Source organism: Alternaria ventricosa (assembly GCF_023758065.1).
Source record: "Alternaria ventricosa strain BMP 2768 chromosome Unknown scaffold_35, whole genome shotgun sequence".
NCBI classification, from domain to species: domain Eukaryota; kingdom Fungi; phylum Ascomycota; class Dothideomycetes; order Pleosporales; family Pleosporaceae; genus Alternaria; species Alternaria ventricosa.
The window spans coordinates 93839-116590 of NW_026055715.1; the positions used below are offsets into that span (position 1 = coordinate 93839).

At 53.2% G+C, this 22752-nt stretch overlaps 9 protein-coding genes across 9 annotated transcripts; 4 read left to right on the plus strand and 5 right to left on the minus strand.

Annotated features, from left to right (window-relative positions):
- Positions 1 to 94: 94 nt before the first annotated feature.
- On the plus strand, positions 95 to 1073 carry J4E93_010762 (uncharacterized protein; the record flags this gene model as incomplete). The annotated part of the gene is made up of 2 exons (XM_049348639.1): positions 95 to 657; positions 710 to 1073. 2 exons carry the CDS (start codon positions 95 to 97, stop codon positions 1071 to 1073), a joined length of 927 nt encoding a protein of 308 aa, XP_049194204.1.
- Positions 1074 to 2936: 1863 nt separating this feature from the next.
- Positions 2937 to 3325, minus strand: J4E93_010763 (uncharacterized protein; the record flags this gene model as incomplete). Its single annotated transcript, XM_049348640.1, has 2 exons — positions 2937 to 2965; positions 3025 to 3325. The coding sequence occupies 2 exons, from the start codon at positions 3323 to 3325 to the stop codon at positions 2937 to 2939; spliced, it is 330 nt and encodes a 109-aa protein (XP_049194205.1).
- Positions 3326 to 6142: 2817 nt separating this feature from the next.
- J4E93_010764 (uncharacterized protein) lies at positions 6143 to 7997 on the plus strand (the record flags this gene model as incomplete). Its single annotated transcript, XM_049348641.1, has 3 exons — positions 6143 to 6287; positions 6344 to 6592; positions 6649 to 7997. 3 exons carry the CDS (start codon positions 6143 to 6145, stop codon positions 7995 to 7997), a joined length of 1743 nt encoding a protein of 580 aa, XP_049194206.1.
- Positions 7998 to 9274: 1277 nt separating this feature from the next.
- J4E93_010765 (uncharacterized protein) lies at positions 9275 to 10955 on the minus strand (the record flags this gene model as incomplete). Its single annotated transcript, XM_049348642.1, has 2 exons — positions 9275 to 10359; positions 10424 to 10955. 2 exons carry the CDS (start codon positions 10953 to 10955, stop codon positions 9275 to 9277), a joined length of 1617 nt encoding a protein of 538 aa, XP_049194207.1.
- Positions 10956 to 12129: 1174 nt separating this feature from the next.
- On the minus strand, positions 12130 to 13327 carry J4E93_010766 (uncharacterized protein; the record flags this gene model as incomplete). The annotated part of the gene is made up of 3 exons (XM_049348643.1): positions 12130 to 12213; positions 12552 to 13201; positions 13252 to 13327. The coding sequence occupies 3 exons, from the start codon at positions 13325 to 13327 to the stop codon at positions 12130 to 12132; spliced, it is 810 nt and encodes a 269-aa protein (XP_049194208.1).
- A 998-nt stretch (positions 13328 to 14325) lies between these two features.
- Positions 14326 to 15749, minus strand: J4E93_010767 (uncharacterized protein; the record flags this gene model as incomplete). The annotated part of the gene is made up of 5 exons (XM_049348644.1): positions 14326 to 14869; positions 14924 to 15060; positions 15111 to 15347; positions 15401 to 15468; positions 15602 to 15749. The coding sequence occupies 5 exons, from the start codon at positions 15747 to 15749 to the stop codon at positions 14326 to 14328; spliced, it is 1134 nt and encodes a 377-aa protein (XP_049194209.1).
- Positions 15750 to 16407: 658 nt separating this feature from the next.
- Positions 16408 to 17520, plus strand: J4E93_010768 (uncharacterized protein; the record flags this gene model as incomplete). Its single annotated transcript, XM_049348645.1, has 2 exons — positions 16408 to 16572; positions 16636 to 17520. 2 exons carry the CDS (start codon positions 16408 to 16410, stop codon positions 17518 to 17520), a joined length of 1050 nt encoding a protein of 349 aa, XP_049194210.1.
- A 223-nt stretch (positions 17521 to 17743) lies between these two features.
- On the plus strand, positions 17744 to 19540 carry J4E93_010769 (uncharacterized protein; the record flags this gene model as incomplete). Its single annotated transcript, XM_049348646.1, has 2 exons — positions 17744 to 18183; positions 18232 to 19540. 2 exons carry the CDS (start codon positions 17744 to 17746, stop codon positions 19538 to 19540), a joined length of 1749 nt encoding a protein of 582 aa, XP_049194211.1.
- A 1501-nt stretch (positions 19541 to 21041) lies between these two features.
- J4E93_010770 (uncharacterized protein) lies at positions 21042 to 22199 on the minus strand (the record flags this gene model as incomplete). The annotated part of the gene is made up of 2 exons (XM_049348647.1): positions 21042 to 22101; positions 22150 to 22199. 2 exons carry the CDS (start codon positions 22197 to 22199, stop codon positions 21042 to 21044), a joined length of 1110 nt encoding a protein of 369 aa, XP_049194212.1.
- Positions 22200 to 22752: the final 553 nt, after the last annotated feature.

The window sequence follows — 22752 nt, forward strand, 5'->3', positions numbered from 1 at the left end:
ATTCGTTTCTACAGGCTAGTCCTACCATACAATCGTTTTTCATCTTCCAACCCACTACCAACCACCAAACCAACCACCACTACCCATCTCAAACATGAAGCTTTCCATCATTGCCGCAGCTGCCATTGCGCAGATCGCCTCTGCCCACTACACCTTCGATGTCCTCGTCACCGACGGCCAGGAGTCCAAGGGCTACGAGTTCATCCGCGAGAACACTCGTGCGGAGAAGTTCAACCCCACAAAGTGGAAGAACCCCCTCGACAACATGACCCCCGATATGGACGACTTCCGCTGCAACAAGGGCTCGTTCGCTAGCGCTGGCAAGACCGGCGTCAAGGAGGTCGCAGCCGGCACCAAGATGGCCATGAAGCTTGCCTACGGCGCTACCATGAAGCACCCCGGTCCCGCGTTCGTCTACATGTCCAAGGCGCCCAGCTCCGTCAAGGAGTACGAGGGTGACGGCGAGTGGTTCAAGATCTTCGAGTCTGGCCTTTGCCACCCCGACAAGGACATTCTCGGTGATGCTTGGTGCACCTGGGACAGCAACAAGATTGAGTTCACTGTCCCGGCTGAGGTGCCAGAGGGCGAGTACTTGATCCGCTCTGAGCACGTTGGTCTTCACGGTGCGCACGATGGCCAGGCTGAGTTCTACTACGCGTAAGTTCTTCTCTTAACTACTTCTTCGACAACATCAGCTAACACATGATAGTTGTGCTCAAGTCAAGGTCACCGGCGGCGGCAGCGGCACCCCCGGCCCCACCGTCAAGTTCCCCGGCGCCTACAAGAAGGACGACCCAGAGTTCAACTTCAGCATCTGGGGTGGATACAAGGACTACACCTTCCCAGCCCCCGCTGTCTGGGATGCCAGCACCAGCGGCGGCGCTCAGTCTCCTGCCCAGACCCCCACTGAGGAGCCTGCTGAGGAGACTTCGCCTGCTGCTTCCCCTGTGCCGTCTTCCGAGGAGCCTGCTGCTAGCAGCGAGGCTGTTGCGCACAACTCTGAGAACTGCAAGGGTGGAAAGGCTAAGCGTGGTCGCCGTGCTTTCCGCGAGGCTCTTCTTCGCAAGGCGTAAAAGCCGAGAGTTCTGAGTCTGGGAGCATACGCGTTGGATGAGATGGAGGATCGAGACGACGAGAGGTCAGAATCTTTACTCTGGCCGACTTTCTATATATATACTTTTGGATAGGCGCAGCCGTGCTGCGCTTTCTTGTAAATGTTGCTGAATGAAGAATACAATCAGTATTGCCAAAGCAGACTATGTTCTCGATATCTTGTTGTGATATCCTTTGTTTACCACTTCCTGGGAGAGATAGAAGCCCTCATCAAGGGTAGCATGCCTGCAGTTATTCCCTCACATTTTGATCACAGGTTTACTTTGAACACCAGCTTTCAGGCTTAACGTGGTTATATGCACGTAGATTCAGAGTTCAAGAGTGTGAGTATGGAACTCTCATCTGGACGACTTGTATTGACATTCTTGTCCAGGCACCCCAACAAAACGGAGCCAGCCCTTCTCCATTAGATGAGGTATATCTCCTCTGGATGCCTCATCTTTTCGCAAATAGCATTCAGAATGAGTCGTTGTTGTAAACATCCTCGTAGACGTGCCACCATCTCCATTGTCAAGACGTGAATCCATAGTATGCTATAGTTCTGCTCAAGCGTGAACTTTGAATCAATCTTGAGTTCTTCCAAGAGAACCGAAGCAGTGCACATGATATTGGCTATTGTCCAATCAACCTTCAAGAAAGATCCCACCTTTTTTGCACCAATCCTTACAGTATCAGGCGCGAGAAGGTGCAGTAGATCAATTCCCGAGAAAGCAGAAGATCGACTAGTCAACCTTTTGTTTACCCTGTCTTCGAGATCTGACATGGCATGTTGTAGAGGTGCGTAATCCTTGCAAGAATGTCGGTGATCTCTCACGACACTTCTGAGGTGGGTCCACAGCTCTTCTGGCGAAGACGCCGTTTCCAATTTGGCCGCATGAGCCTGCTGGATACGCCTAGTGAGACTTTCATCATACACTTCTGATACATAATAAGGCCATTGGGTTGAATCGGGGTAATCTCGCGGATCGGAATTCAACTCCAGGGACTCTGCGATAAATTCCCTAGCATCTTCTGAAATCCCTATCATCCCTGCTATTGTGGGATATCGGTAGTCCTCTCCAGTATTTATTTTGAACGGTAAGGTGAGTACTTCGCAGGCAGCTGATGCGCGAGGCAAACATTTTGACCAGCGTTCGTTCATCTTTGATCCTCGCAACAACTCAGCGTAGGCTGAGCCGGCTCTATTTCCATAGAAAAAAAGATCCATCAGCCAGTGCTCGGCAATTTCTTCCTCGAAAACCTCTAGACGATCTTCAATCCTGAACGCATCTCCAGAATTTGACGGTACATCCGCACCCAGAGGAGCACAAACGATTCTGAATCTGTCACGAAGGCTGTAGATAGCATCCGCATGTTTATTCAGTGCTAGAGCTGCCTGCCATTCCAGACATATGTACAAATGGGTATCACTGTATGGGAGATCCTGTTGTCTTGACTGGGAATCTCTAGAGCGCGTGAGTTGCAGGCCGTGCACTGATCTCCCGTTGGTGTCTGTGAGTTCTAGCCTTCCTGTCGAAATGGAAAGTATGTGGACAGCTTCCAGCGCCAAAGTACCACCTAGTGGTAGTGGTTTGACAGAGCCCCGTCTCCAGCCTGAAGCTATAGTTAGTGCGTACCAAGTCGGAAGCATATTGAAGTTGTCTCGACGCCCCTGAAAGGCCTCGTCTAGTGTCCACCTGACGCTGGGTTCGTTGTAGTTGGGCAGTCTGGACCACTGTAGTCCCGACGATGGACGCTCCACAGATGTCGTGTCGAATTGGAGAGTCAATGGTGTCAATGAAGTGCACTCTCCGTTCATACTTATATGTGGTTGCGGCGTCCAGTCAGGAGTCCAAGAAGGAAGGAGTGTCATCTTGGGAAGCAAAGCCATTTCTAATACTGTGGATATTTGTTCCCTGTCACGGGTCGTACCTATAAGCCAGTACATTGCCAGACCAGTGTATAGCTGCTGCTTGCTAATACTGTAATCCACTGGTAATTTCCTTCGATCCTTCTCGGAAACTAGGCCCATTAGGCCGTATACACGATCGCGCAAATCACCGCATCGAAAATCTTTGGTGCCCTTGAGCCATGACAGTAGGTCCATCTCGCCGTCTTTGTAATCGAAGTGCTCAATCAGAGCCGAGACAGGCTTCTTCTGTTGGCTTGACAGGGAGTTCTGCACAAGATCGCGGAAGTCCTTCCAATGTGTTGTATGCTTGCCGACACTCATGGTGGCTGAATTAGCGAGCATGACTTCCTGGATGACCCAAATACGCGAGAAGTAGGGTAAACAAAGTATCGTGCTCACATCGGGGAAAGCACTCCCAGAAGGATGGTCGGATCTTCCGTGGTTATAGTGTGGCGATTCCGTGACATCTCCAAGGTCTTCGTTCCACTCTCCCAGATACGTCAGCACTCGGGCTGCAGACTTGTAAATATCTTTCATAAGCGAAACTTGACGATCTCGCTCCTAGTCGCACTACCGTGCAAGCGTAGGAGACGAACGGAGTCGGCGTTCGGAAGGCTTGTGTATACTTTTTGAAAAGTAGTGGCCAATTCAGATGAGCTGTGTGTTTGTTCTTGGCCCTTCTTATTTGACTCCAATGACACTCCGGACTGTGAGGTGGTATTGTTGCTAGTCCATGCATCGATGCTCGCACCCACAAAAGCTAGCGTTGCTGCATGGTCGTTATCAATATTGTGTTGAGTAGAGCTTTTCGCATCTGCCGGGGTGTCTACATAATCTCCGCCATCCGAATGTGCCTTGGGAAGCCGATCATGATCCAAGTCTCTCGCGACTTTTCGTGATTCTGCAAGAGTATCATCGGAGAAAAGTTGGGGCGGCCATGTGCACAGCAGTTGTGATCGTGGAACATCTGGCGGAGGTCCAGGCGGCGAGATTGGATGGATGGGCGATAAAGCGGGCGCTTTACGAAGACAGGTAAGACATCCCGGTCGTCCATCTTCCCACTCCAACTTCAGCGCTGCGCATGTCGCGTCGTGCCACGCCATGGACCCAGGTTGCGTGAGCTCCACCAGGTAGATAAGAGACGTGTTAGGAGTGATGGTGAAGAGGCCGTCGAGGAAGGCTGGAGGATGCAGTTACCCCGCCTCGGTTGTGGCCATTGGCCAGCCTTGCTGCATCTCACAGCCTCGTTGTGCATATGTGCGAATAGCTAGAGTCAGTTCTGATGATAAGCAAGTGGGTTTCGACATATTCGAAGGACGGCAGTTTTGGATACCATCCGGTTGTAGACCGACCTGGTACCGCTGAGGAGGTGAAATTACCTTTGAGACAAACTACTACTTCAGGCCACCACGAAACGCATCGAGCGCCTCTGGGATCACACATATAATGTCAACCATCTTGGGAGACCCAGCTCAAGTTACATGACAGATGCGACCAAAACGCTGGAGGACTTTCCAGACCCCAGGACCATCTCCTGCTCCGAGGCATCGAGAAGCCAGCTGCACATGACAGCTGAGCATCGTGACAAACTGAGGCATTGCACCCCGGTGTCTGACAGGCTTCTCGTGTAACAATGAAGTCCTGCACAAGGAGAGCTGCGGCTGAGGCCACCACTGTCGCACAAAGTTTGCATAGTCGGTACGAGTTGTGGGGTGGTGACATCTCAGCGGGGACGCGAGAAAAGATGGTAGCGAAGCAGCAGCAGTGCGTTGGGCGACAATGTGGAGAAGAACATGCGGACGATGAATGTCGGGGTACGCGATGTCGCTTTGTCATGTACCTCAGAGCTCAGATGCCGCGCCTGAAGATTTTCTCGTCGGCGATTCGTGCTATGTCGGGGCTGAATTCTTTTCCGCGTCAAGCTTCGTCGGGGTAGGCACTAGCGCAGGGCATGGCCAATCAGGGTTGTGGGCCGTCGGATCGAAACCATGGGGAGACCTCCGCGTGATTGACACCGAGCGACCCACGTGAACGAACCACCTCGGTAGCGACAGCCTTCTCGCCATCATCGCTACCACATTTTCCTCCCGCAGCGAAGGGACTGGATTTGGATCTCTCGCAGTCGCTGGGTCAGGCATCCTGACCGTGCATCGTGACCACATGCACTAATCAAGGGCGGCCCCGGTTGGACGTTTCCAGCGTCGGGACAGGAGCGGAGGCTGGGGTTGGTGGTGTTGGGCTAATGAGAGTGACTCGTGCCACACTGCGCGCTTAATTAGGAGCTCCGAAGGCCAGCAATGTCGCGTATTGGCCGTTAGGCGTCCATGGCCGACAAGCGTCAGCAGTTCACATTCATCTTGACCGCCGTTGCATTAGCGTTCAGCCACATGGTGTTGTCTGGGGAAAGAGGCCTGCAGTGGTGAAAAGCATAGCACAGGCCATGCCATTGGCGCATCGTCAGCGCATCATCGTGATGAAGGAAAGCAGGCGTAGAAGGCGGAGGGAGCCGAGTGTAGGGCGCCGCGCACCTGGTATTGGGGGCTAGCGCCGTTACCAGCCTGCTCCAGACACACGTTAGCCGACTCCATGGGCCACGAGAGACTCCATGGGCCACGATGGTGGAGTCTAGTGAAGTGGGAACCCTTGGTCGGGGAGCACCTCACGTGCGGCTCTGAAAACCTAGAAGCGTTCTAGACAGGTAAAAGCATCGTCTGTGCTTCACCTGCCAAGGTCAAATCACAGCCGGTGCAAATGCCGGTCCGACACTTGTCAAATTACCAGGTTAGTCGGGCCAGTCGGGCCTGGAGAAGAAGCTGGAGCAGGCAAAACGCGGGCGACCATTCCCCAGAGAGCTGGTGGCGCGCACCCTTCACTGGGTTCCAGGCTAATGCACCCAATAGCAGGGAAGCACGGGCCCCATCTAGTCGCGCCGCAATGTTACCTAGCCATTTCTGCGGTACACTTGTTCCGCACTGCACTAGATCTCAAATCTCCAGCTCTGTTTATTAACCCTCAACTCACCCGCATCTCGGATTCTGATTCTTCGTCCAAGGCCGCGTGCGAGTTCTACCCTGCACAGCTTCAAGCAACGCGCTTCGTCAACTCCCTCAGCGTACAACCCCCACGCACTTGCCCATCATGAGCCACAACAACGACTTGGCCGACGAGGCCGCCAACCCCAAGGGCATCCAAGCTACCACCGATGTCAACATGACTGAGTGCCCTGTCACTTGGAAGGCCTACCTTCTCTGCGCCTTCGCCTCCTTTGGTGGTATCTTCTTCGGTAAGACAACAACAGAGCACAATCTCCACAGCAACAGTGGCTGACTGCATACCCAGGTTACGATTCCGGATACATCAACGGTGTGCTCAACTCGCCTCTCTTCATCGAGGAGGTCGAGGGCCCCATCTGCCCCCAGGGTCTCAACACTCCCGATGGCCTCTGCAAGATCAGCTCTGGCAACACCTCGCTCATCGTCTCTATCCTCTCCGCTGGTACTTTCTTCGGTGCTCTCGTCGCTGGTGACCTTTCCGACATGATTGGTCGCAAGTGGACCATTGTTCTGGGATGTCTCATCTACATCATCGGTACGAACTTCCCCGCTTGCACTACTTTATGAAACAAGCCACTAACCCCCACTTAGGAGTTGTTCTGCAAATGGCTGCCTCTGGCCGTGACCTCCTTGTCGCTGGTCGTGCCATCGCCGGTATTGGTGTCGGTTTCGAGTCTGCCATTGTCATTCTCTACATGTCCGAGATCTGCCCCAAGAAGGTCCGTGGTGCGCTCGTCTCCGGTTACCAGTTCTGCATTACCATTGGTCTCCTGCTTGCCGCCTGTGTCAACTACGGCGTCCAGGGTCGTGGTGACACTGGCGAGTACCGCATCCCCATTGGTATCCAGTTCGCCTGGGGTCTTATCCTCGGTGGTGGTATTGCCTGCCTTCCCGACTCTCCCCGTTACTTCGTCAAGCGCGGCCGTCCCGATGAGGCCAAGAAGGCTCTGATGAAGATCCGTGGTGTCCACCCAACCGACCCCCAGGCTGCTGAGCTCAGGTCCATGGTCGAATTCGAGCTTGCTGAGATCATTGCCAACGAGGAGTACGAGCGCGAGCTTATCCCCGCCGGTGGCTGGATCTCTGGCTGGGCCAACTGCTTCAAGGGTTCTCTCTTCCAGTCCAACTCCAACCTCCGCAAGACTATCCTCGGTACCTCGCTCCAGATGATGCAACAGTGGACTGGTGTCAACTTCATCTTCTACTACTCCACTCCCTTCTTGGAGTCGACTGGCGCCATCAGCAACACCTTCTTGATCTCGCTCGTCTTCACCCTCGTCAACGTCTGCTCCACCCCTCTTTCCTTCTACGGAATGGAGAAGTTCGGTCGCCGCACACTCCTCCTCTTCGGTGCTCTCGGTATGTTGATCTGCCAGTTCTTGGTTGCCATCATCGGTGTCACCCAGGGATTCAACAACTCCACCACCCTCGCCGACGGCACCACCCGCGCCAACAACATCGCCGCTGTCAACGCCCAGATTGCCTTCATCGCCATCTTCATCTTCTTCTTCGCCACCACCTGGGGTCCTGGTGCCTGGGTCCTCATCGGTGAGGTTTTCCCTCTGCCCATCCGCTCGCGTGGTGTTGCCCTCTCCACCGCCTCCAACTGGCTCTGGAACACCATCATCGCCGTCATCACCCCCTACATGGTCGGTACCGACCAGGGTAACCTCAAGTCCTCCGTCTTCTTCATCTGGGGAGGTCTCTGCACCATCGCCTTCATCTACACCTACTTCTTGGTTCCCGAGACCAAGGGCCTGTCTCTCGAGCAGGTCGACCAGATGATGGCCGAGACCACTCCCAGGACCTCTGCCAAGTGGCGCCCAACCCACACCTTCGTCGAGAGCTCCCTCCAGAAGGGTGGCTCTACCATGATCGAGCGCAACGGTTCCATTGTCGTTGACACTGAGAAGAACCACCGCACTGCTTCCGTCCACTAGATGGTTAATAGTGCAGTGTTTTATTCACGTCTTGATGACACGAATGAGTCACTTTGAATGATGTAATGTTTGGTTCTAGCTATGCAGTACAGTATAGCATATTACTAAAGACACGGAATGGATAGATGCCTGGCTGGAGAATGATACCTCTGAAGTTTATACTATAGCATAAACTACTTCTTAATCTTGAACTACGGATGCGCTTCTTACATGTGATGTCTTATTTGATTCTTGACTTTGAAATGTCTTTCTCTCATGTCATGTATCCTGTGAAGTTCAATGTTGAAACGCCCTTATGTAATGCTTCCGACCCATCTTCTCATACGTCATCCAGCATCAATACTTGATCCATCTCCAATCACACATACCCACCCCCTCCCTCTGCCTCCTCAACCCCTCTCTCAACTTCCACTCCCTCTCCCTCTCCCCCTTCCCCATCCCCTTCCTCCCTCTCTTCACCCTCCCCTTCTCCACCCCCCTCATCCTCCCTTCAACCCTCCTAACCTCAAGCTCATCCGCCCAAGGCCCCGCTTTCACCTCCGCAACACTCCTCCCCACCCACCACTGCGGATCATGTATTCCCAGCCACCCACCTTGCTTCACCCAATCCGGTCGTGGGACGCCTAATTCATAGATTTCGAAGAAGGGTGATGAAGCTATGAGTGTGGCGTGGGTGCGGAGGAGGTTCAGGGCGAGGAGGCGGGTAGGCTTGCTGGTGGCGGTTGGGATGGTGAAGCGCGTTGTTTGCGCTGGGGTGGTGGTGGAGAGAGTGTAGGTGATTCCGGATTGTATGCGGTGGAGGAGGGGGTCTGTCTCTGAGTCGGTGGTTGTCTCGTCCAGCGAGGCGGATACTGAGGGTGTTGGGGAGGTAGAGGGTTCGCGGATAGCTGAGCGGGGAGTACTTCGCCTTGGTGACGAGGGCCGCGGCGAGGATGCTGGAGGTGATGTCAGCGTCTCGCTGCGCGATCGCTTGGCTGGTGGTGATGAGGCCGGCTCATTGTCTGCTCCACGCTTTGAGGATGTATATGTCATGATAGCAGTAGGGATGGTGGTAGTAGGTAAGTGGTTTGGGGAGGTAGGAGGGTGTTGTTCAGACTTGAAGACATCATTTGATATCTATTACCTAGGACATGCTATAGTGGAAGTGAATGAGAGTGCGTCTATAGATACAATAGCTCATGCATCAACAATAACAGCCTCTTTCACTACAGTATCCCAGATCCCCTTCACCTCGACTGCACATGTAGATAGAACCACACAAGGAATTGAACTGTCCTTTACTGGGTTGAACAGCCTCCATTACCAAGAAGAGACATCTCCTCCCGCATCCTTGCAGTCTGCGGATCATCCTGGATACTCTCCTCGCCGACCTGATTCGTTCCAAGTGCAGTCCACTTCATGACCAGCTCAATGCCTGGCATACCGGGAATGTTCACTCGCTCGCGAGCATCTTCGACCGCCTTCCTCAGTACTTCTGGCTTCACGGCCCCAAGTCGCAGTGTTCGTGGTCCTGGAAGCGAACGATTGGGGTGCGGGTTCTTGGCTAAGTACAGTCCGAATACGCCGATAATCTTGTCAGCGTAAGGAATCTCACCTTTAAAGCCCAGCTCGCGCATGACCCAGTGCTCTGACGCGACTTGAGGTCCCTTCCAGACTTGTAACTCCGGCATTGTATGCGGCCTCTTGGGGAGAGCGGTATGAAGAGAGACCACGCTTAACTTTTGCTCAGCCTTCGTTAGTTCTTTCCATGACTTCGCGATGTCGTAGCCGTCCTTGGTTCCTGGAAGAGACATGATCTTGTAGGACTTGGCGAAAGCTTTCGCTGCTTTGACAGGATGATCTTCGCCAAGCTCGGCGACACCCAAGAAGCGATAGAAGCGAGCGATAGCAGAAGCAGGGACTACCTCGTATCCCGAGATCTTATTGCAAAGCTCTGCCTCCTCTGCATTGCCAACCTTCTTTGTTTCACCCTTACACTCGTGTCGGAACTCGCCACGGAATTCGCCAGCGGCCATGTTCGAGAACATGAGCATTGATTTGTCGAGCGAGGCGACGCACTGTAACGCATAGATCGGTGACAGGAAGTTTGGTTCGAGACGTGCACCTATCATCTCGTTCGTCTCCAATGAATGCTTGATGAACATGAAGGTGCCAAGCCACCTCGCGAATGCCATGTCGCCGTTTCCGGTGTTGAACGCCATGTCACCCACGCATTTGATGGAAAGGGCGAGTTCGTAGAGTTCGACAGCGGCGGCTCGTAGCCATGCGACTCCCTGTGTCATGGTTTGCGTGACTTTCTCGACAAGGGCAGCATCGAACCCAGTGGTGAAGGTGACCTTCTGTCGGAAGGCTAATCCACTGACTGTAGGATAGAACGGGTAGAATTAGTAGATTACTCACATATGACTCGCAAAGGCGAAGCTTACCTTTTCCCATGGGTAGGGCAAACCTCTCCTGATCCTCCCTGCCCAGAGTGCTGACAGTACCAGGCGGCTTGTGCAGTGCGAACTTGAAGTCATAGCCCATAAAGTTGGCGAAGTCCAGGATACGCAGAGCGCGAGCAAGCTTTGGCATGTCTTGCAACAGCAGTACTCCCACTGTCGTCTTTCCGCCATACTTCCCGGTCGCCTTCCGCTGGTAGTTAGGATCGACCTTGACTTCGGCAACGTGGTTGTCAAACTTCTTCGTCCCTAACTTGAAGTAGGGTACTTCATGGTTGAGAAGGGCGTTTTCGATCGTCGTGCCATAGCCATTGTGAAGTTTGATCCACTTGTTGTCCCCATAGAAGACCTTGGCAGCTTCCTGATTGATGGCCTTACTAGTGCGAAGGACGGCGACCTGGAAGTCATAGTCTTCGATGAGATAGCGGTTCGGTGGGCCGCGAACGCGATCGGAAAGTAGCAGGTAGCGGAGGATGTCGCGACGGATGTGCTTCGGAAGCGCTTCCAGACGAGACATAATGGCGTACGCTGTCAGGTCACGGCGGCAGCTGGTCGCTAGGGGTGAGCGTGCAGTCGAGACTGTCGGCTGTCGGCTACCGCAGAGCTGTAAGTACACGGAACCCTTGTAATAGAGCGATGGCTGAGACAGGATCAAGCGGATTGATGAGTAGCGTCGAGATAAACGATGAGAGTGAAAGACATCAGCTCGACGGCCTCGACGAGCGTGATGAACAAACTTTCCGTTGGGCTACCGTGGGTGTGTATGGAGACGACCACTTCAGACGAACTTGGCGAACCACCGTTACCGAATATCTCCCCCCCAATGTACACAACCAAAGTACCATCGCGAAAAGACCCCTCGGGCTCGAGCGCGAAAGGCAGAGAAGACGGCAACTGCGAACAACAGCTGCAGGAGTCTTGCCGGGGCTTGGATCGATGTAGCTTAGCGCCTACGCTTAGCTCAGGTCCCCGCGCGTGCCCCCGGGATCGACTCTTCTGCCTTCATGCCTATCCTCCACGCTGTCCATCTCATCATGTCTAGCCATCTTTTATCATTACCGCGCGAACTTCGCGACATAATCCTCGAATATGTCATCAGTGCGCACGTCGAGCTTCCGAGACACCCTGCACCAGATGACACCCCTCGCAAGGCCTCAGTAGGCTCGAATTGCCTGCGCATACCCGTCTTGCCACCTGCCGAGCAATATGCTACTTACGGACTGCTCCTCACGAACAAACAACTGCACCACGAGACCAAAACCTGTCTCCGCCGCCTGCCGACGGCGTACTCTCTTGACCTCATGATGGTCAACGACAAAGAGCTCTGGCTCACATGGACCTGCTGTCCAGCTCGAAGCAAAGAGCCGATCGATTCCATTTCCATAAACGTGCGCGAAACCAGAGATAGTCCGGATCTCTATTTGAAGCGGCTTCACAACATTCTTTTCGAAAAAACTTGCTTTCTCAGTCTCTTCGAATACATGGTTGATGTCTGTTGCCCTGGTCACCAATTTAGGAAACTTGGTTTGAACCCTCCTTACACCAAATGTAACTGAGCGAGCCCCGCACATCAGTACTGTGCAGTTGAACTGGGTTGGGTGGAGGGCAAGATTTATACAGCAGGACATGCGTCCTGTGATGCGCCAAGAAGATGTCATGAACAACCAGAATCTAGCCCTGAGACTACTAACCTATCGAATGGCCTTCTTCTTACTTTCAGTAGAGATGACAGTGTCGGAATTGGACGGCGTGGGCTTCAAACTGTGGGCTGGAGGCTTTGACAAGAAAATCATTACTGTCAATGGGGACAGGAGGGCTGAACTAAGCAGGCGCTGGGAAGGGATTCATGCTCCGCACGTCCAGAAATCTACTGACGCACTTAATTACAACGACAATATCCTAGGAGTACATTCTCCGTCCACGTCCACAACCTTCTCGCCAGGTCTTCATCTCTAGCCTCCGCCGTCAGTTTCTCCGTCGAGTCAACCCCCCCAGGCGTGTAATATCCTCCACTCCGCAACGCTCCTTTCTCCGCTCCGGCCGCACACCAAAGCTGATTGGAAACGCCCTCATGTGGCTCAAGCCACTTCTCGCCCGACATCCGCGACGTTACATTGACAAATGTCTTACTCCAGCCGGCCATCTCGGTATTCATGGGCGTCTTGACAAGTCCAGGGTGGATGGCTACAGACGTCAGCTCAGGATGCCGACGCGCGAGCTCCGTCGCGAAGAGGATGTTTGCAAGTTTGGATTGGCCATAACGAATCCATGCGCCTAGCATCATTCGAGACATCGTGCTTCCAGCATCAAGCTCATCGAAGGAGATACCACCTTTGATGGCGCGATGGAACTCGTAACCGGCGGACGTGTTGCTGACGACACGGACGTCTGCACCGGGCTCTTTGGCTGTCTTGAGCAAGATGGGCATCAGCTCTCTGGTGAGCATCGCATGGCCGAGGTGGTTCGTCGCGAATTGGATCTCGAAACCATCGGTACTCAAAACTGCTGGTTTGGCAATGATACCGGCGTTGTTCATCAGTATGTCGAGGCGATCATGTTTGAACTCTTGAGCGATGGCCTCTTTGACTGCGCGAAGGGACGAGAGATCCATCTTGATGAAGCTTAAAGATGTCGTCGGGTGCTTGGCTTTGATATCGGCGATCAGTGCATTCGCTGCAGTGACATTGCGGCCTGTGAAGTAGATGTGTAATGGACTGTGCGCCGCCAGTGCTCGCACACTTTCCTCTCCCAATCCTGCGGTGCCTAATATGACTGTCAGAAGAATGTCAACGACGGGAAACAAGTTCAATCACCTCCAGTCACCAAGATCACTTTTCCGGAAAGGTCTCCAATGTTCTTCGCAGGGTCGAAGTCTTTGAAGCCTTGCATGTTGAGGCTTTGGCTTTAGTCGCGAGGTGCGTTGATATGGACATCTCAGTTTCTGCAGTTGCACAGTGGCTCTTATATACATGGTGCACCATTGCCATTTTTCAATTCGGACGAAAAGGCAGGCTTCTTGTGGCGCTTCTTCAAGGTGGTGGTGGTGGTGCGATATCTCCGCCGGGAAGATGTGTGGCCGCAACGTGCAAAACACCGGGATGATCGACGAGAGTGCAAAAACGCTATACCACATTCGGCCATGAGACAGGATTATGGCTGCAGACACAAATTCCGAAGACGAACAAAGTCCCTCAATATGAGTCACGTCACGTTCGCTAGACATCAAAATCAAAAGTAAGGTAGAGAATGCATTACATGGGCTGTCAGGGTGTCACCCAGTCGCGCTTGCTCATAGATCGGCCACGCTAGTATGTTCCCCGTGCAGCTACGCGTCCCGTCCCGTCGCATTCGTCGCACGCCAACCTAGGAAAAAACTAAACAGCGTAGAGCCTACGTTAACGTTAGGTTACCTACTTTGCAAGGTTTTAGGTTAATGTAGTGTACAGACCTGTTTAGTTTTTTTCTTGTATAAGGTAGTCGCGTTCCTTCCCAATCCGCTTCCGTCTCTCGCCACCTACTCCGAGCTCGTCAGACACTCTAGCGCATGCGATAGGTCGATCACATCCGTAGACGCGTAGGCCAGTACAGGCTGTCGCGATAAGCGCTACCCAACCCGTTAGCCGTAGTATCGGCCTCACAGAGGCCGCACCGCGTCGCATTCTAGTAACGCAACATTACTCAGACTGTATCCGACCTTGCCGATAGTAGGATAGTAGGATAGTAGGATAGTAGGATAGCTTTGTAAGGGGTATCGCGTCGATTCGTTATCTTACACTGCCTAAGGAAAGCTTAGGTAGGATTTTCACGTTGGTCCAAGTCCTGCTTCCGTTGCCTGGTGCGGATACGATCAAAAGCCGAGAGAAATGCGCGGTCGCTTTACTACATGTCTAGACCTTGTTGTCTGGGCTTTGGTCATGCGTCCCCTCATCCCATGCGAATTCTTTCGTCATGGTAATTCCTCTTTCTCTCCTCATACTCTGTGAGAGCTCGCTCGTAGTAACACTGCCTTCTTTGCACAGGGCAGTACCCGGGCACTCCCCATGCACAGTCGTTGTCGTGAGACACATTTCGTCTTCATCCAATCGCGATTTGCCCCATTGGCTCCGAGTGTCATTGTTAATCGTGTCTCCCAATGTATCCTTGAGGTTGATCTTGCGCGTGCGCTTCTTGGATATCGTTTCGAGAGGGTTCAGTGAGGGGCCGGATGAATCGGAGTGCTGCGATGACTTGAAGGAGGATGGCAGGCTGGTCGAGAGTGCGTTGATCACCTGCATCATGAGCGGTCGCAGCGTGGGTAGGCATCCGGAGATGATACCGATGGAGGGCTCTACGGAGGACCAGATGAAGACGTCGCTCTTTGCCCAACTGATGTCTTTCGACTGGACGAGGTGGGTAATGGTGATGATGCGGTAGAGCGAAGCGAAGCAGACGCTGTACTTATTAGCGAGACTTCATCGAAGGGACAAACGTTGAGCTGCGACGTACAAGCTACCGAGTAGGAACGTGAGACAGACTGCCACCTTCTGGGTACGTCCCATGTGGAGCTTAAGCACGCTCGCTATGGGTATCGTAAGGATGCACACATCGCCGAAAAGGTTGATGATGCCAACACCGAGATAGAACTACATTTTAGTCAGTCGCTGTTTGCAGATCAGTCTTGTGGTAGTCTCACCTTTGCCTCGTCTACCTGGACCACGCCTTTATCTCCGTACCACTGGTTCCAGTAGTAGTGCAGTGGTCGCGTGTAGAGCGGTAGGACGATGTGGTTGGTGATGAGATAACCTGTAGTGAGAGCGATGCAGAAATAGCCAAAGTATGAGAGGCCGAATATGCGACGGTATAGGGCCAAAATTGAGAACTTGATGATGCATACACTCCATGCGTAGATGAAGACATAGGCGAATGTGATCTTGCTCTAGTCAGCCCTGCGTTACGCGTGTGGTCGGGGACTTCACAACGTACTATCGTGATTTGTCGCATCTCATACGGCCCTAACGACCATATGTGCTTACCAAGACCATAGAAGCCGCCTAGTCTAGATGTTAGCATCTATCATTGATCTCGCGTGATTGATTGCTCTACCTGCAATGCAGCATGCCAGGTTGCCCGCATTCAGCGCCAAACCGAGAAACATAAGATAGTCATCTAGACCTAGCGGCTCACGCTTTACATGCAAGCGAGTGTAGAGGCGCAAGCCCACGAAAACGAGAGAAAGGACGAAAAGTACAACGCCGATAGCATTATTGGAGGCAGTGCGGGACTCGGTCAAGTCTAGTCCGGGAGGAGGGTTTGCAAAGTAATCGAACGCCATGTCGAAAGCCGGTTGTCGTCGGGATCACGCAGGATGAGTTGCGAAGTGTCAGAGAATCGCACAACGGGATTTCACGCAGAGGATCAAGCTGTATTATCGCCGTGCAGGCGTTTGGGTTTTGCACCCCCCATTCACTCGGCGGATTTCTGTGTCACGAAATGCATTTATTGCAGTGAACCCATAAGGCCGTGCAACCCTATATCCACTCGGATTAGTTTCCATCGTAATCGCGCCGATTGTGCAACGAGTGAATGCCAGTGTTTTCGGGGGGAAGTGCCGGTTTCGGTGAGGAATGGAGTCGACGCTAGCCGCCTATGTATAGGCTCACATGGCTGCGAGAACGCGTGGTGTGACCAGCCGGGTACCTGATGCGCACTAGCCTGTGACAAACACGATCTTCGCGTGGAGTTGCATTGTTTTGCGAGGCGGGAGTGGCTGGCAGTTGAGCAATCGGACCTTTACACGACACGGGAGATAACGACGTGCCGCAGCGGTTGCCGTACGGTGACCGTGCCGGAGGCGGCGATCTTGGCGGGCAGCAAGCAACCTTAACAAAGAAATCTGGGTCCACGACAGTTATCTTCTCCGCAGTTTCAACAGCCTGTCAGTCTTGACTCAGTCCATCGATTAGGAACACCCATTGTCGTACTGCAACACGATGGCGCCCAAAGAAACCAAGTTCAAGGTGGCTGCCGCACACGCGGCGCCTGTCTTCATGGACAAAGCCGCCACCATCAAGAAGACAATCCGCCTTATCGAACAGGCTGCAAAGGACGACATCAAGCTCTTAGTGTTCCCTGAGACCTTCATTCCTGGCTATCCTGTACGTGCATCGGCTGTCAATCTCAAACTTTGTACGATGGGGCTCATGCTAACATTACCATAGTACTGGATTGAATGTTACCCACCCCTAAAGCAGGTCGCTGCTTTGGCAAAATACGCCGAAGAGAGCGTCGTGGTGGAGCCGAACGGAGAGGATGTGAGTGCCATCCAGGATGCCTGTCGCAGGACCGGTGTAGCCATCAACCTGGGCGTCTGCGAACGTGTCGCCAACGGCTATACGCTGTTTAACACCCAAGTCATTATCGATAGTGACGGCACTATACTCGGTGTTCATCGGAAGCTCCAGCCAACCTATGTCGAGCGCATGGTGTGGGCTCAGGGCAACGGCAGCACATTGCGCAACTGGCCATTGTCGCTCGGGTACAACCTCGGAGGTCTCGCGTGTTGGGAGCATACCATGAACGGCGCACGCCAGGCCCTTATTACACAGAACCAGCACATTCATGCGGGAGCTTGGCCGGCATTATCCACCATGGCCGGCTTCGAAGCCGTTGCCGATGCGCAGATCGAGGCGTTGATGAAGGCCCATGCCCTGACTGCCCAAGTCTTCGTCATCACTGCTTCCAACTACGTCGACCAACAGTGCCTCGACTGGATGGAAGAGAACCTCGGAAAGCAGGATCTCGTCAAGGCTGGCGGCGGCTGGTCTTCTGTCCTCCATCCGTTCTGCTCGTACATCGCTGGTCCGCACACGGGCGGGGAGGAGAAGTTGGTGCAGGGCGAGATTGACTTCTCGCACATGGGGTCGGTAAAGGTATGGATCGATGCGGCAGGCCACTACCAGCGTCCCGAGATTCTGCAGTTCGCGTTCGATGCGCGCCCGCACTGGGCTGATGAAAAGACCGATCGCTTCAAGGTGCGTACTGATGACAAGAAGTCGGACACTGAGAGTGGTTACTCGTCTCAGAGTGAGGTGAGGTCAAACTAGAAGGATGTGGTCTTGGCAACTGTGCCGCATCGACAGGCAGTCACAATATGAAGTGGCGTGGCATATGTGACATGTTACTGGCTGAACCTCGTGGAGGCTTAGCGACTCAGCCATCTTGTGCAGCCTCATTCAGGCGGGGTCAGATGAAATCTCTCAAGAAGTCTCAACACTTTCATTATACCATTATCATCTCATTCTCCCAAAGTTTTGTTGTTATATTGCCATGCCGGTCACATTCGGTGCCGTAGGCGACATCATCTCCGTCGTTTTGCTTGTGAAAGATCTAGTCGCAGCGCTCGACGAGGCTCGCGGCTCCAAAGCAGAGTACCAGGCCGCCGTACGCGAGCTTTGGACTCTCGACCGTACACTCCTCGAAATTGATCTGCTCACTAGACAGCATGGGGATGGAGCTACGCCTGAGTTACGGAGTCTCTGCGAAACAGCCAAGCAAGCCGTAGCTAGATGCAATGACCGCGTTAGCGCCTACAAGAAGCGCATTCAGGGATATCAGCGCGCTTTTGAAGTCGGCAAAGTGAACAGGGTTAGAGAGATTGGAAGAGCGATTGGTTGGAGGACTGGAGAGAAAGAAGCGCTGGAGCAGTTTCGCGCAGAGATCGCGGGGACGACATCAAGTCTGCAGATGTTGTTGATCACGGCCAATGTGTAAGTATCATATTCATGCTGGTCGGAGCTGATGCTGATGTTGTATAGCACGTTACTTGGGGTGAGTCGAAAAGAGATGAATGACAAACTCGACGAAGCAAAGCGCAGGAACGACACGGCGACGCTCTTACATGATGCATCACTCGTAGACATCAAAGACGGCATTGGGAATGCTAACCGCAATATCGAAGCTGCCAACTCGATATTGGGGAATGTGTCCGAAGCACTCAAGTTAGATTGGCTCCGAAAGCTTGGTTCTGAGCTCAAAGGCATGATTCGAGGCGCGATGACGATCAACTTCGCAACTTACCGTGCTGTTATGCGTCTGCAGACTTCACTTCCCAGCTACCTAGAGCGAAGCATGTTTGAGGAGCCAATAATACTGGACGACCCCATGGGTCGTATTGCGCCTGTCCATTTGCAATTCATCACCTCTTGGGATGCCTTCCACTCTGTTCTTGAGCTGCGTTTCCAGGACATGCCAGGTCACATCAAGATTGGACGAAGGCAATACGCCTTACAAGCCCGAGGCACGGGAAGAGAGATAGAGTTGTCGCGTCCATGGCACGCTGCGTTCATACCAGGTCAGCGAATCGACATGAGCTTCATCTTCAGTCAGGATGATGCTAGCGAGAGCAGTAGCACTACTTGTCCAGGATGCCGGACCCCATCATCATATACTACTGATGCCGATATACACTGCACAGAATGTCAGATGTTCTTTCGGAGAATTACCGTAATTCAGGACGACGAATATCAGCTACAAGAAGATCAGCATACACGAGAGTCCAAACTGCGACTAGGAGCTACGGCTACCGGTAGTCGAAAACGAGATATACATGAGCTCAGTGAGCGCGAGGAAGAGGACGTGAGAAGCTTCAAACGAGTGCGACTCGTTTCCAAAAGAAAGCGAACTGATAAACTTGAACTCTTTCCGCCTGGAATGGTTGAAGTAGAGGCACGCAAACGGCAGAGAAATCAAAGGTTGGATGATGTCATGGATTCATTTGGTTCAATGAATGGGCGATTCACGCACCTTCGAGCGCAAGTCGATCGATTACACGCCCAGCTCAACAAAGAAACAGTCGAGCAAGAACTGAAAGGCGGCGAGGAATTCAGTCTCGAACGTCATGGAAAGCTCATGGCTTCTCTCAATTCACGTAAATATAGGAAGGAGAGGGTTAGAAGGACGAGTCAATCAGACATTGGCCCAACAAAATTTGCCCAAGAGGGCGGGGCGGACAAAGGGAGCCTTCGATGGGTTACCGCCACCAGACCCAGCGATTTCAAATCAAAGGCTAACATGCGAGCCGTAAGCCAAGCTGCGATGAACAGCTATCTAAAGGCAACAAAATGATTGGCTAGAAACATAGTCAGGGCCACTGGCGAAGCCACGGATGATTCGCAATAAATGGCCCCAAAACGATCAGATCATCGACCCTGGGAGCCACAACCAGAATCAGTCAAGGACGCGCTACGATCTGACTAAGAATATGGTTCGCATCTCCAAAGATGAGGACGAAAGCTTGTATAATTACCAAGGTTGACTCCTGACTATAGCATGTCTACTACAGGGGGATCGTACATCAGATCGCCGGCTGAAAGACGCTACCAATAGCACTCATCCCTACATACACCACTTCTTCACCTGCACAGCCTTACACCCGTCCTTCCCAAGATACCAATCATCACAAAGCGTGTTACACTCCACCCCAGGCTTCACAAACACCCTACCCTCCTGGCTCGGGTCCCCGTTCGGCGTACCATACCAAGGTAAACGCCATTGGACTTCGAAGTCGTTGGCCTCGTAGCCTGTCGCACCTGTTGGGCCATGTTAGCAGGTGTTATCCATGGAGGTGTGGCGGATAGCGGCTGGAAAGTTGGTGATGGGGGTTGAGAAGAGACGTACGATACCCATGGCGGCAGGCGCAATAGTTTGGACCGGGCGTGTGAGGGTTATCATGGCCCCAGACGTAGGTGCAGGAAGTGGTGATGTCGCATTTGTTCTTGTCGGGGCCGGGGACGCATGTGTCGCAGGGGGGTTCGTAGGGTGGAGAGAGAGCGGCGGCGAGAGTGAGGAGAGAAGAGACTACGGCGATGGTGAAGGTCTTCATGGTGAGGTGTCGCAAGGGGTTGACGCAACTCTGATAGGTGATTAGACGATTGAAGTGGGTGTTGGTTTGCTGTATCGCTCCTTCTCTGTGCGGATGGAAGATAATGGAGGAAACAGAAGGTTGATCTTATACTCGAGATGCTCCATAGCAGCTGTATGAGGTCAACTTCAGTGTCGTTTCCCATTCACGCCACCGCATCACATCCAAGACATGCATTTCGTATTAGCGTTGGAGCAGCGACGCCGCATCGATACTCATGATCAGATCAGTACGAAACCACCTCAGCCAACATGATATCCACACGTAAACCTGAGCCACTATAGTCGTACTGGACTCCTTGATCTCGTACTGCAAGACGTGCGTAGATGCCAAGCAAACAGTCCATGCACGCGAATGGAAGCAGCGACTCCAGGGCGTTCGCCGCATCATCTAGCGCTACCATAGATCAACTGCTAGAACGATGTCATAGGTTAAACATAGCAGAGATGGCTGAACTGAACATCTGATGATATGTCTGGCGCGGTCAGGAGACCTCGTGTTGCTTCCCCGCATTCCTCAGCTTGCTGATGAAGCGGAGAACACGAGGATTAGCGGCTCAGGGGGGCATATGAGAACATTGTTCGCCAATTGCGAAGTGTGAATGCGATGAGAATAAGTGTTGCTAATTGTCTAACCGGGATATACCAGTGTTATGCGACTCCGAAACGCCATGCCATGATGCGTGTGCAGTTGCTCTTCATTGTCTCATCTCTTCCCCTTCTTGAGCACCAGCCCCTTCCAGCCCTTACTGTCCTTGATCCGCCTGAGCGCTTTGCTCGCAACGGGATCCTTGGCCAAGTCATCCAAGCAAGCCTTCTTTTCCTCTTCGCTCTCGTGCTCGTGGAACTCGCACCATTCCTTCTCCATCTTTGGCCTCTCCCCCCTCGCCAACATTGTTACCAGCTCGAACAGGAATGCTTGCGGAAGCTGGCTGCGTAGAGCTATCGTGCGCTCGTCGTCGCGGTCGGGGTTCCAGTACACGGAGTACATGTCGAGGAAGTATCGGCACAGCGGTGCGTCTGGTGGTAGGCTCTCGTAGGCGGCGATGACGTTGCTGTGGTCGGGCATGACTTGCAGGATCTCGTCATTTGTTTGCCATGCTAGGATGACGGCGCGACGTAGTTTGGGGATGGCGTAGCGGTGTGCGAAAACGTAGAGCGATATGAATCGGCGTTCCAAGAAGCCTTCCAGCCCTCTCCACTTGTATGGTCTTGAGCAGCATGGGCACAGTGTCTCTTTGGGTATCTCTGGCTTCTCAGCGGGGTTGCGAGGAGGTGGCACTACAGCAGCCTTTTCGGGCTCGGCATCGCCAGGAACTTTCTCCGCGCTCGGTGCAGGGCTGCTTGCTGCAGCAGCGTTGGCCGGCGTGGCGTCCGCTTCCGTATCGTCGGTCTCCAAAGCAATGCCCCAAGACGCAGTATCCACATCATCGCCCTCCTCCTGACCGGCGGTGCTCGAGCTGTCGCCGCCATTGACACTGACTGCATGAGTTGGAGGGTGGACCTCCTTCCCTCCCTCGATGAGATGGTGTGGTATGAAGCCTGTGTATAACCATAGCATGAACGCGTCGAACACGTCAGGGGTTGTGTCATCGAGGTCTAGCGTAGTCCCCGACTTCTCGTAGGGCGAATTGCTCTTCTCTTCCAAGCATGTGTTGAAGTATGGGGAGCATCGACGGAGGAGTTCGCGATGGCAGCTGAAAGACTCGGCGTAGTCTTTTCCACCGACTTTGACTGTGATGATCGTCTGATCAAAGTTTCTGCCTCTGGTTAGCGTTCAGCTTGATGAATCTGAATGTAATGACGGTACTCACCGGAAAGTATGACCGAGCGTAGTAGCACCTTTTGAGTGCATGAAAGGCATTTTGAGTAGATAGTCAGGTTCCATTCATTGTCGCCTTACTGAGGACTTCATCGCCATTATATCTCTACTTTTCCAGCCCGGGTAATACGGGGAGCTCAGTTTCAGCAATCGTGACAGATGCATCTTGGCGTTCGACCTTCCGGCGGTTGAATGCTTGTACGAGCTTCTGTGCCCTGTTCGAAGAGGCTTCAGCGGGGTGACAATGAGCTTAATTGAAACCGACAGGCCCTAGGGAACGAGTGACGGCTGGGCTCAGCTGGGCGATCTTAGAACGAGGTAGGGGTTTTGTCGAGTCGTGAGGAAGAGGAAGAGTTTGATAGCCGTTTCATGATGCTTGGCGGGGAAAGAATGCCTCAGCCGACATCTGGCTCGCACGAGATATTCATGGCGGTGAAGTCGAGCCTGGCATCTCCTTGCGCGTGGCCTAACGTAGAGACGGGTGGTGCCGCAGGATGGCTTGGTGATGGGGTGGATGGGGTGGTTGGAGCGTGATGGAAGACGCGTCGCATCCCCGCGTCGTGATGTTGGCATCCGTGCACCGCTGACCCGCGTC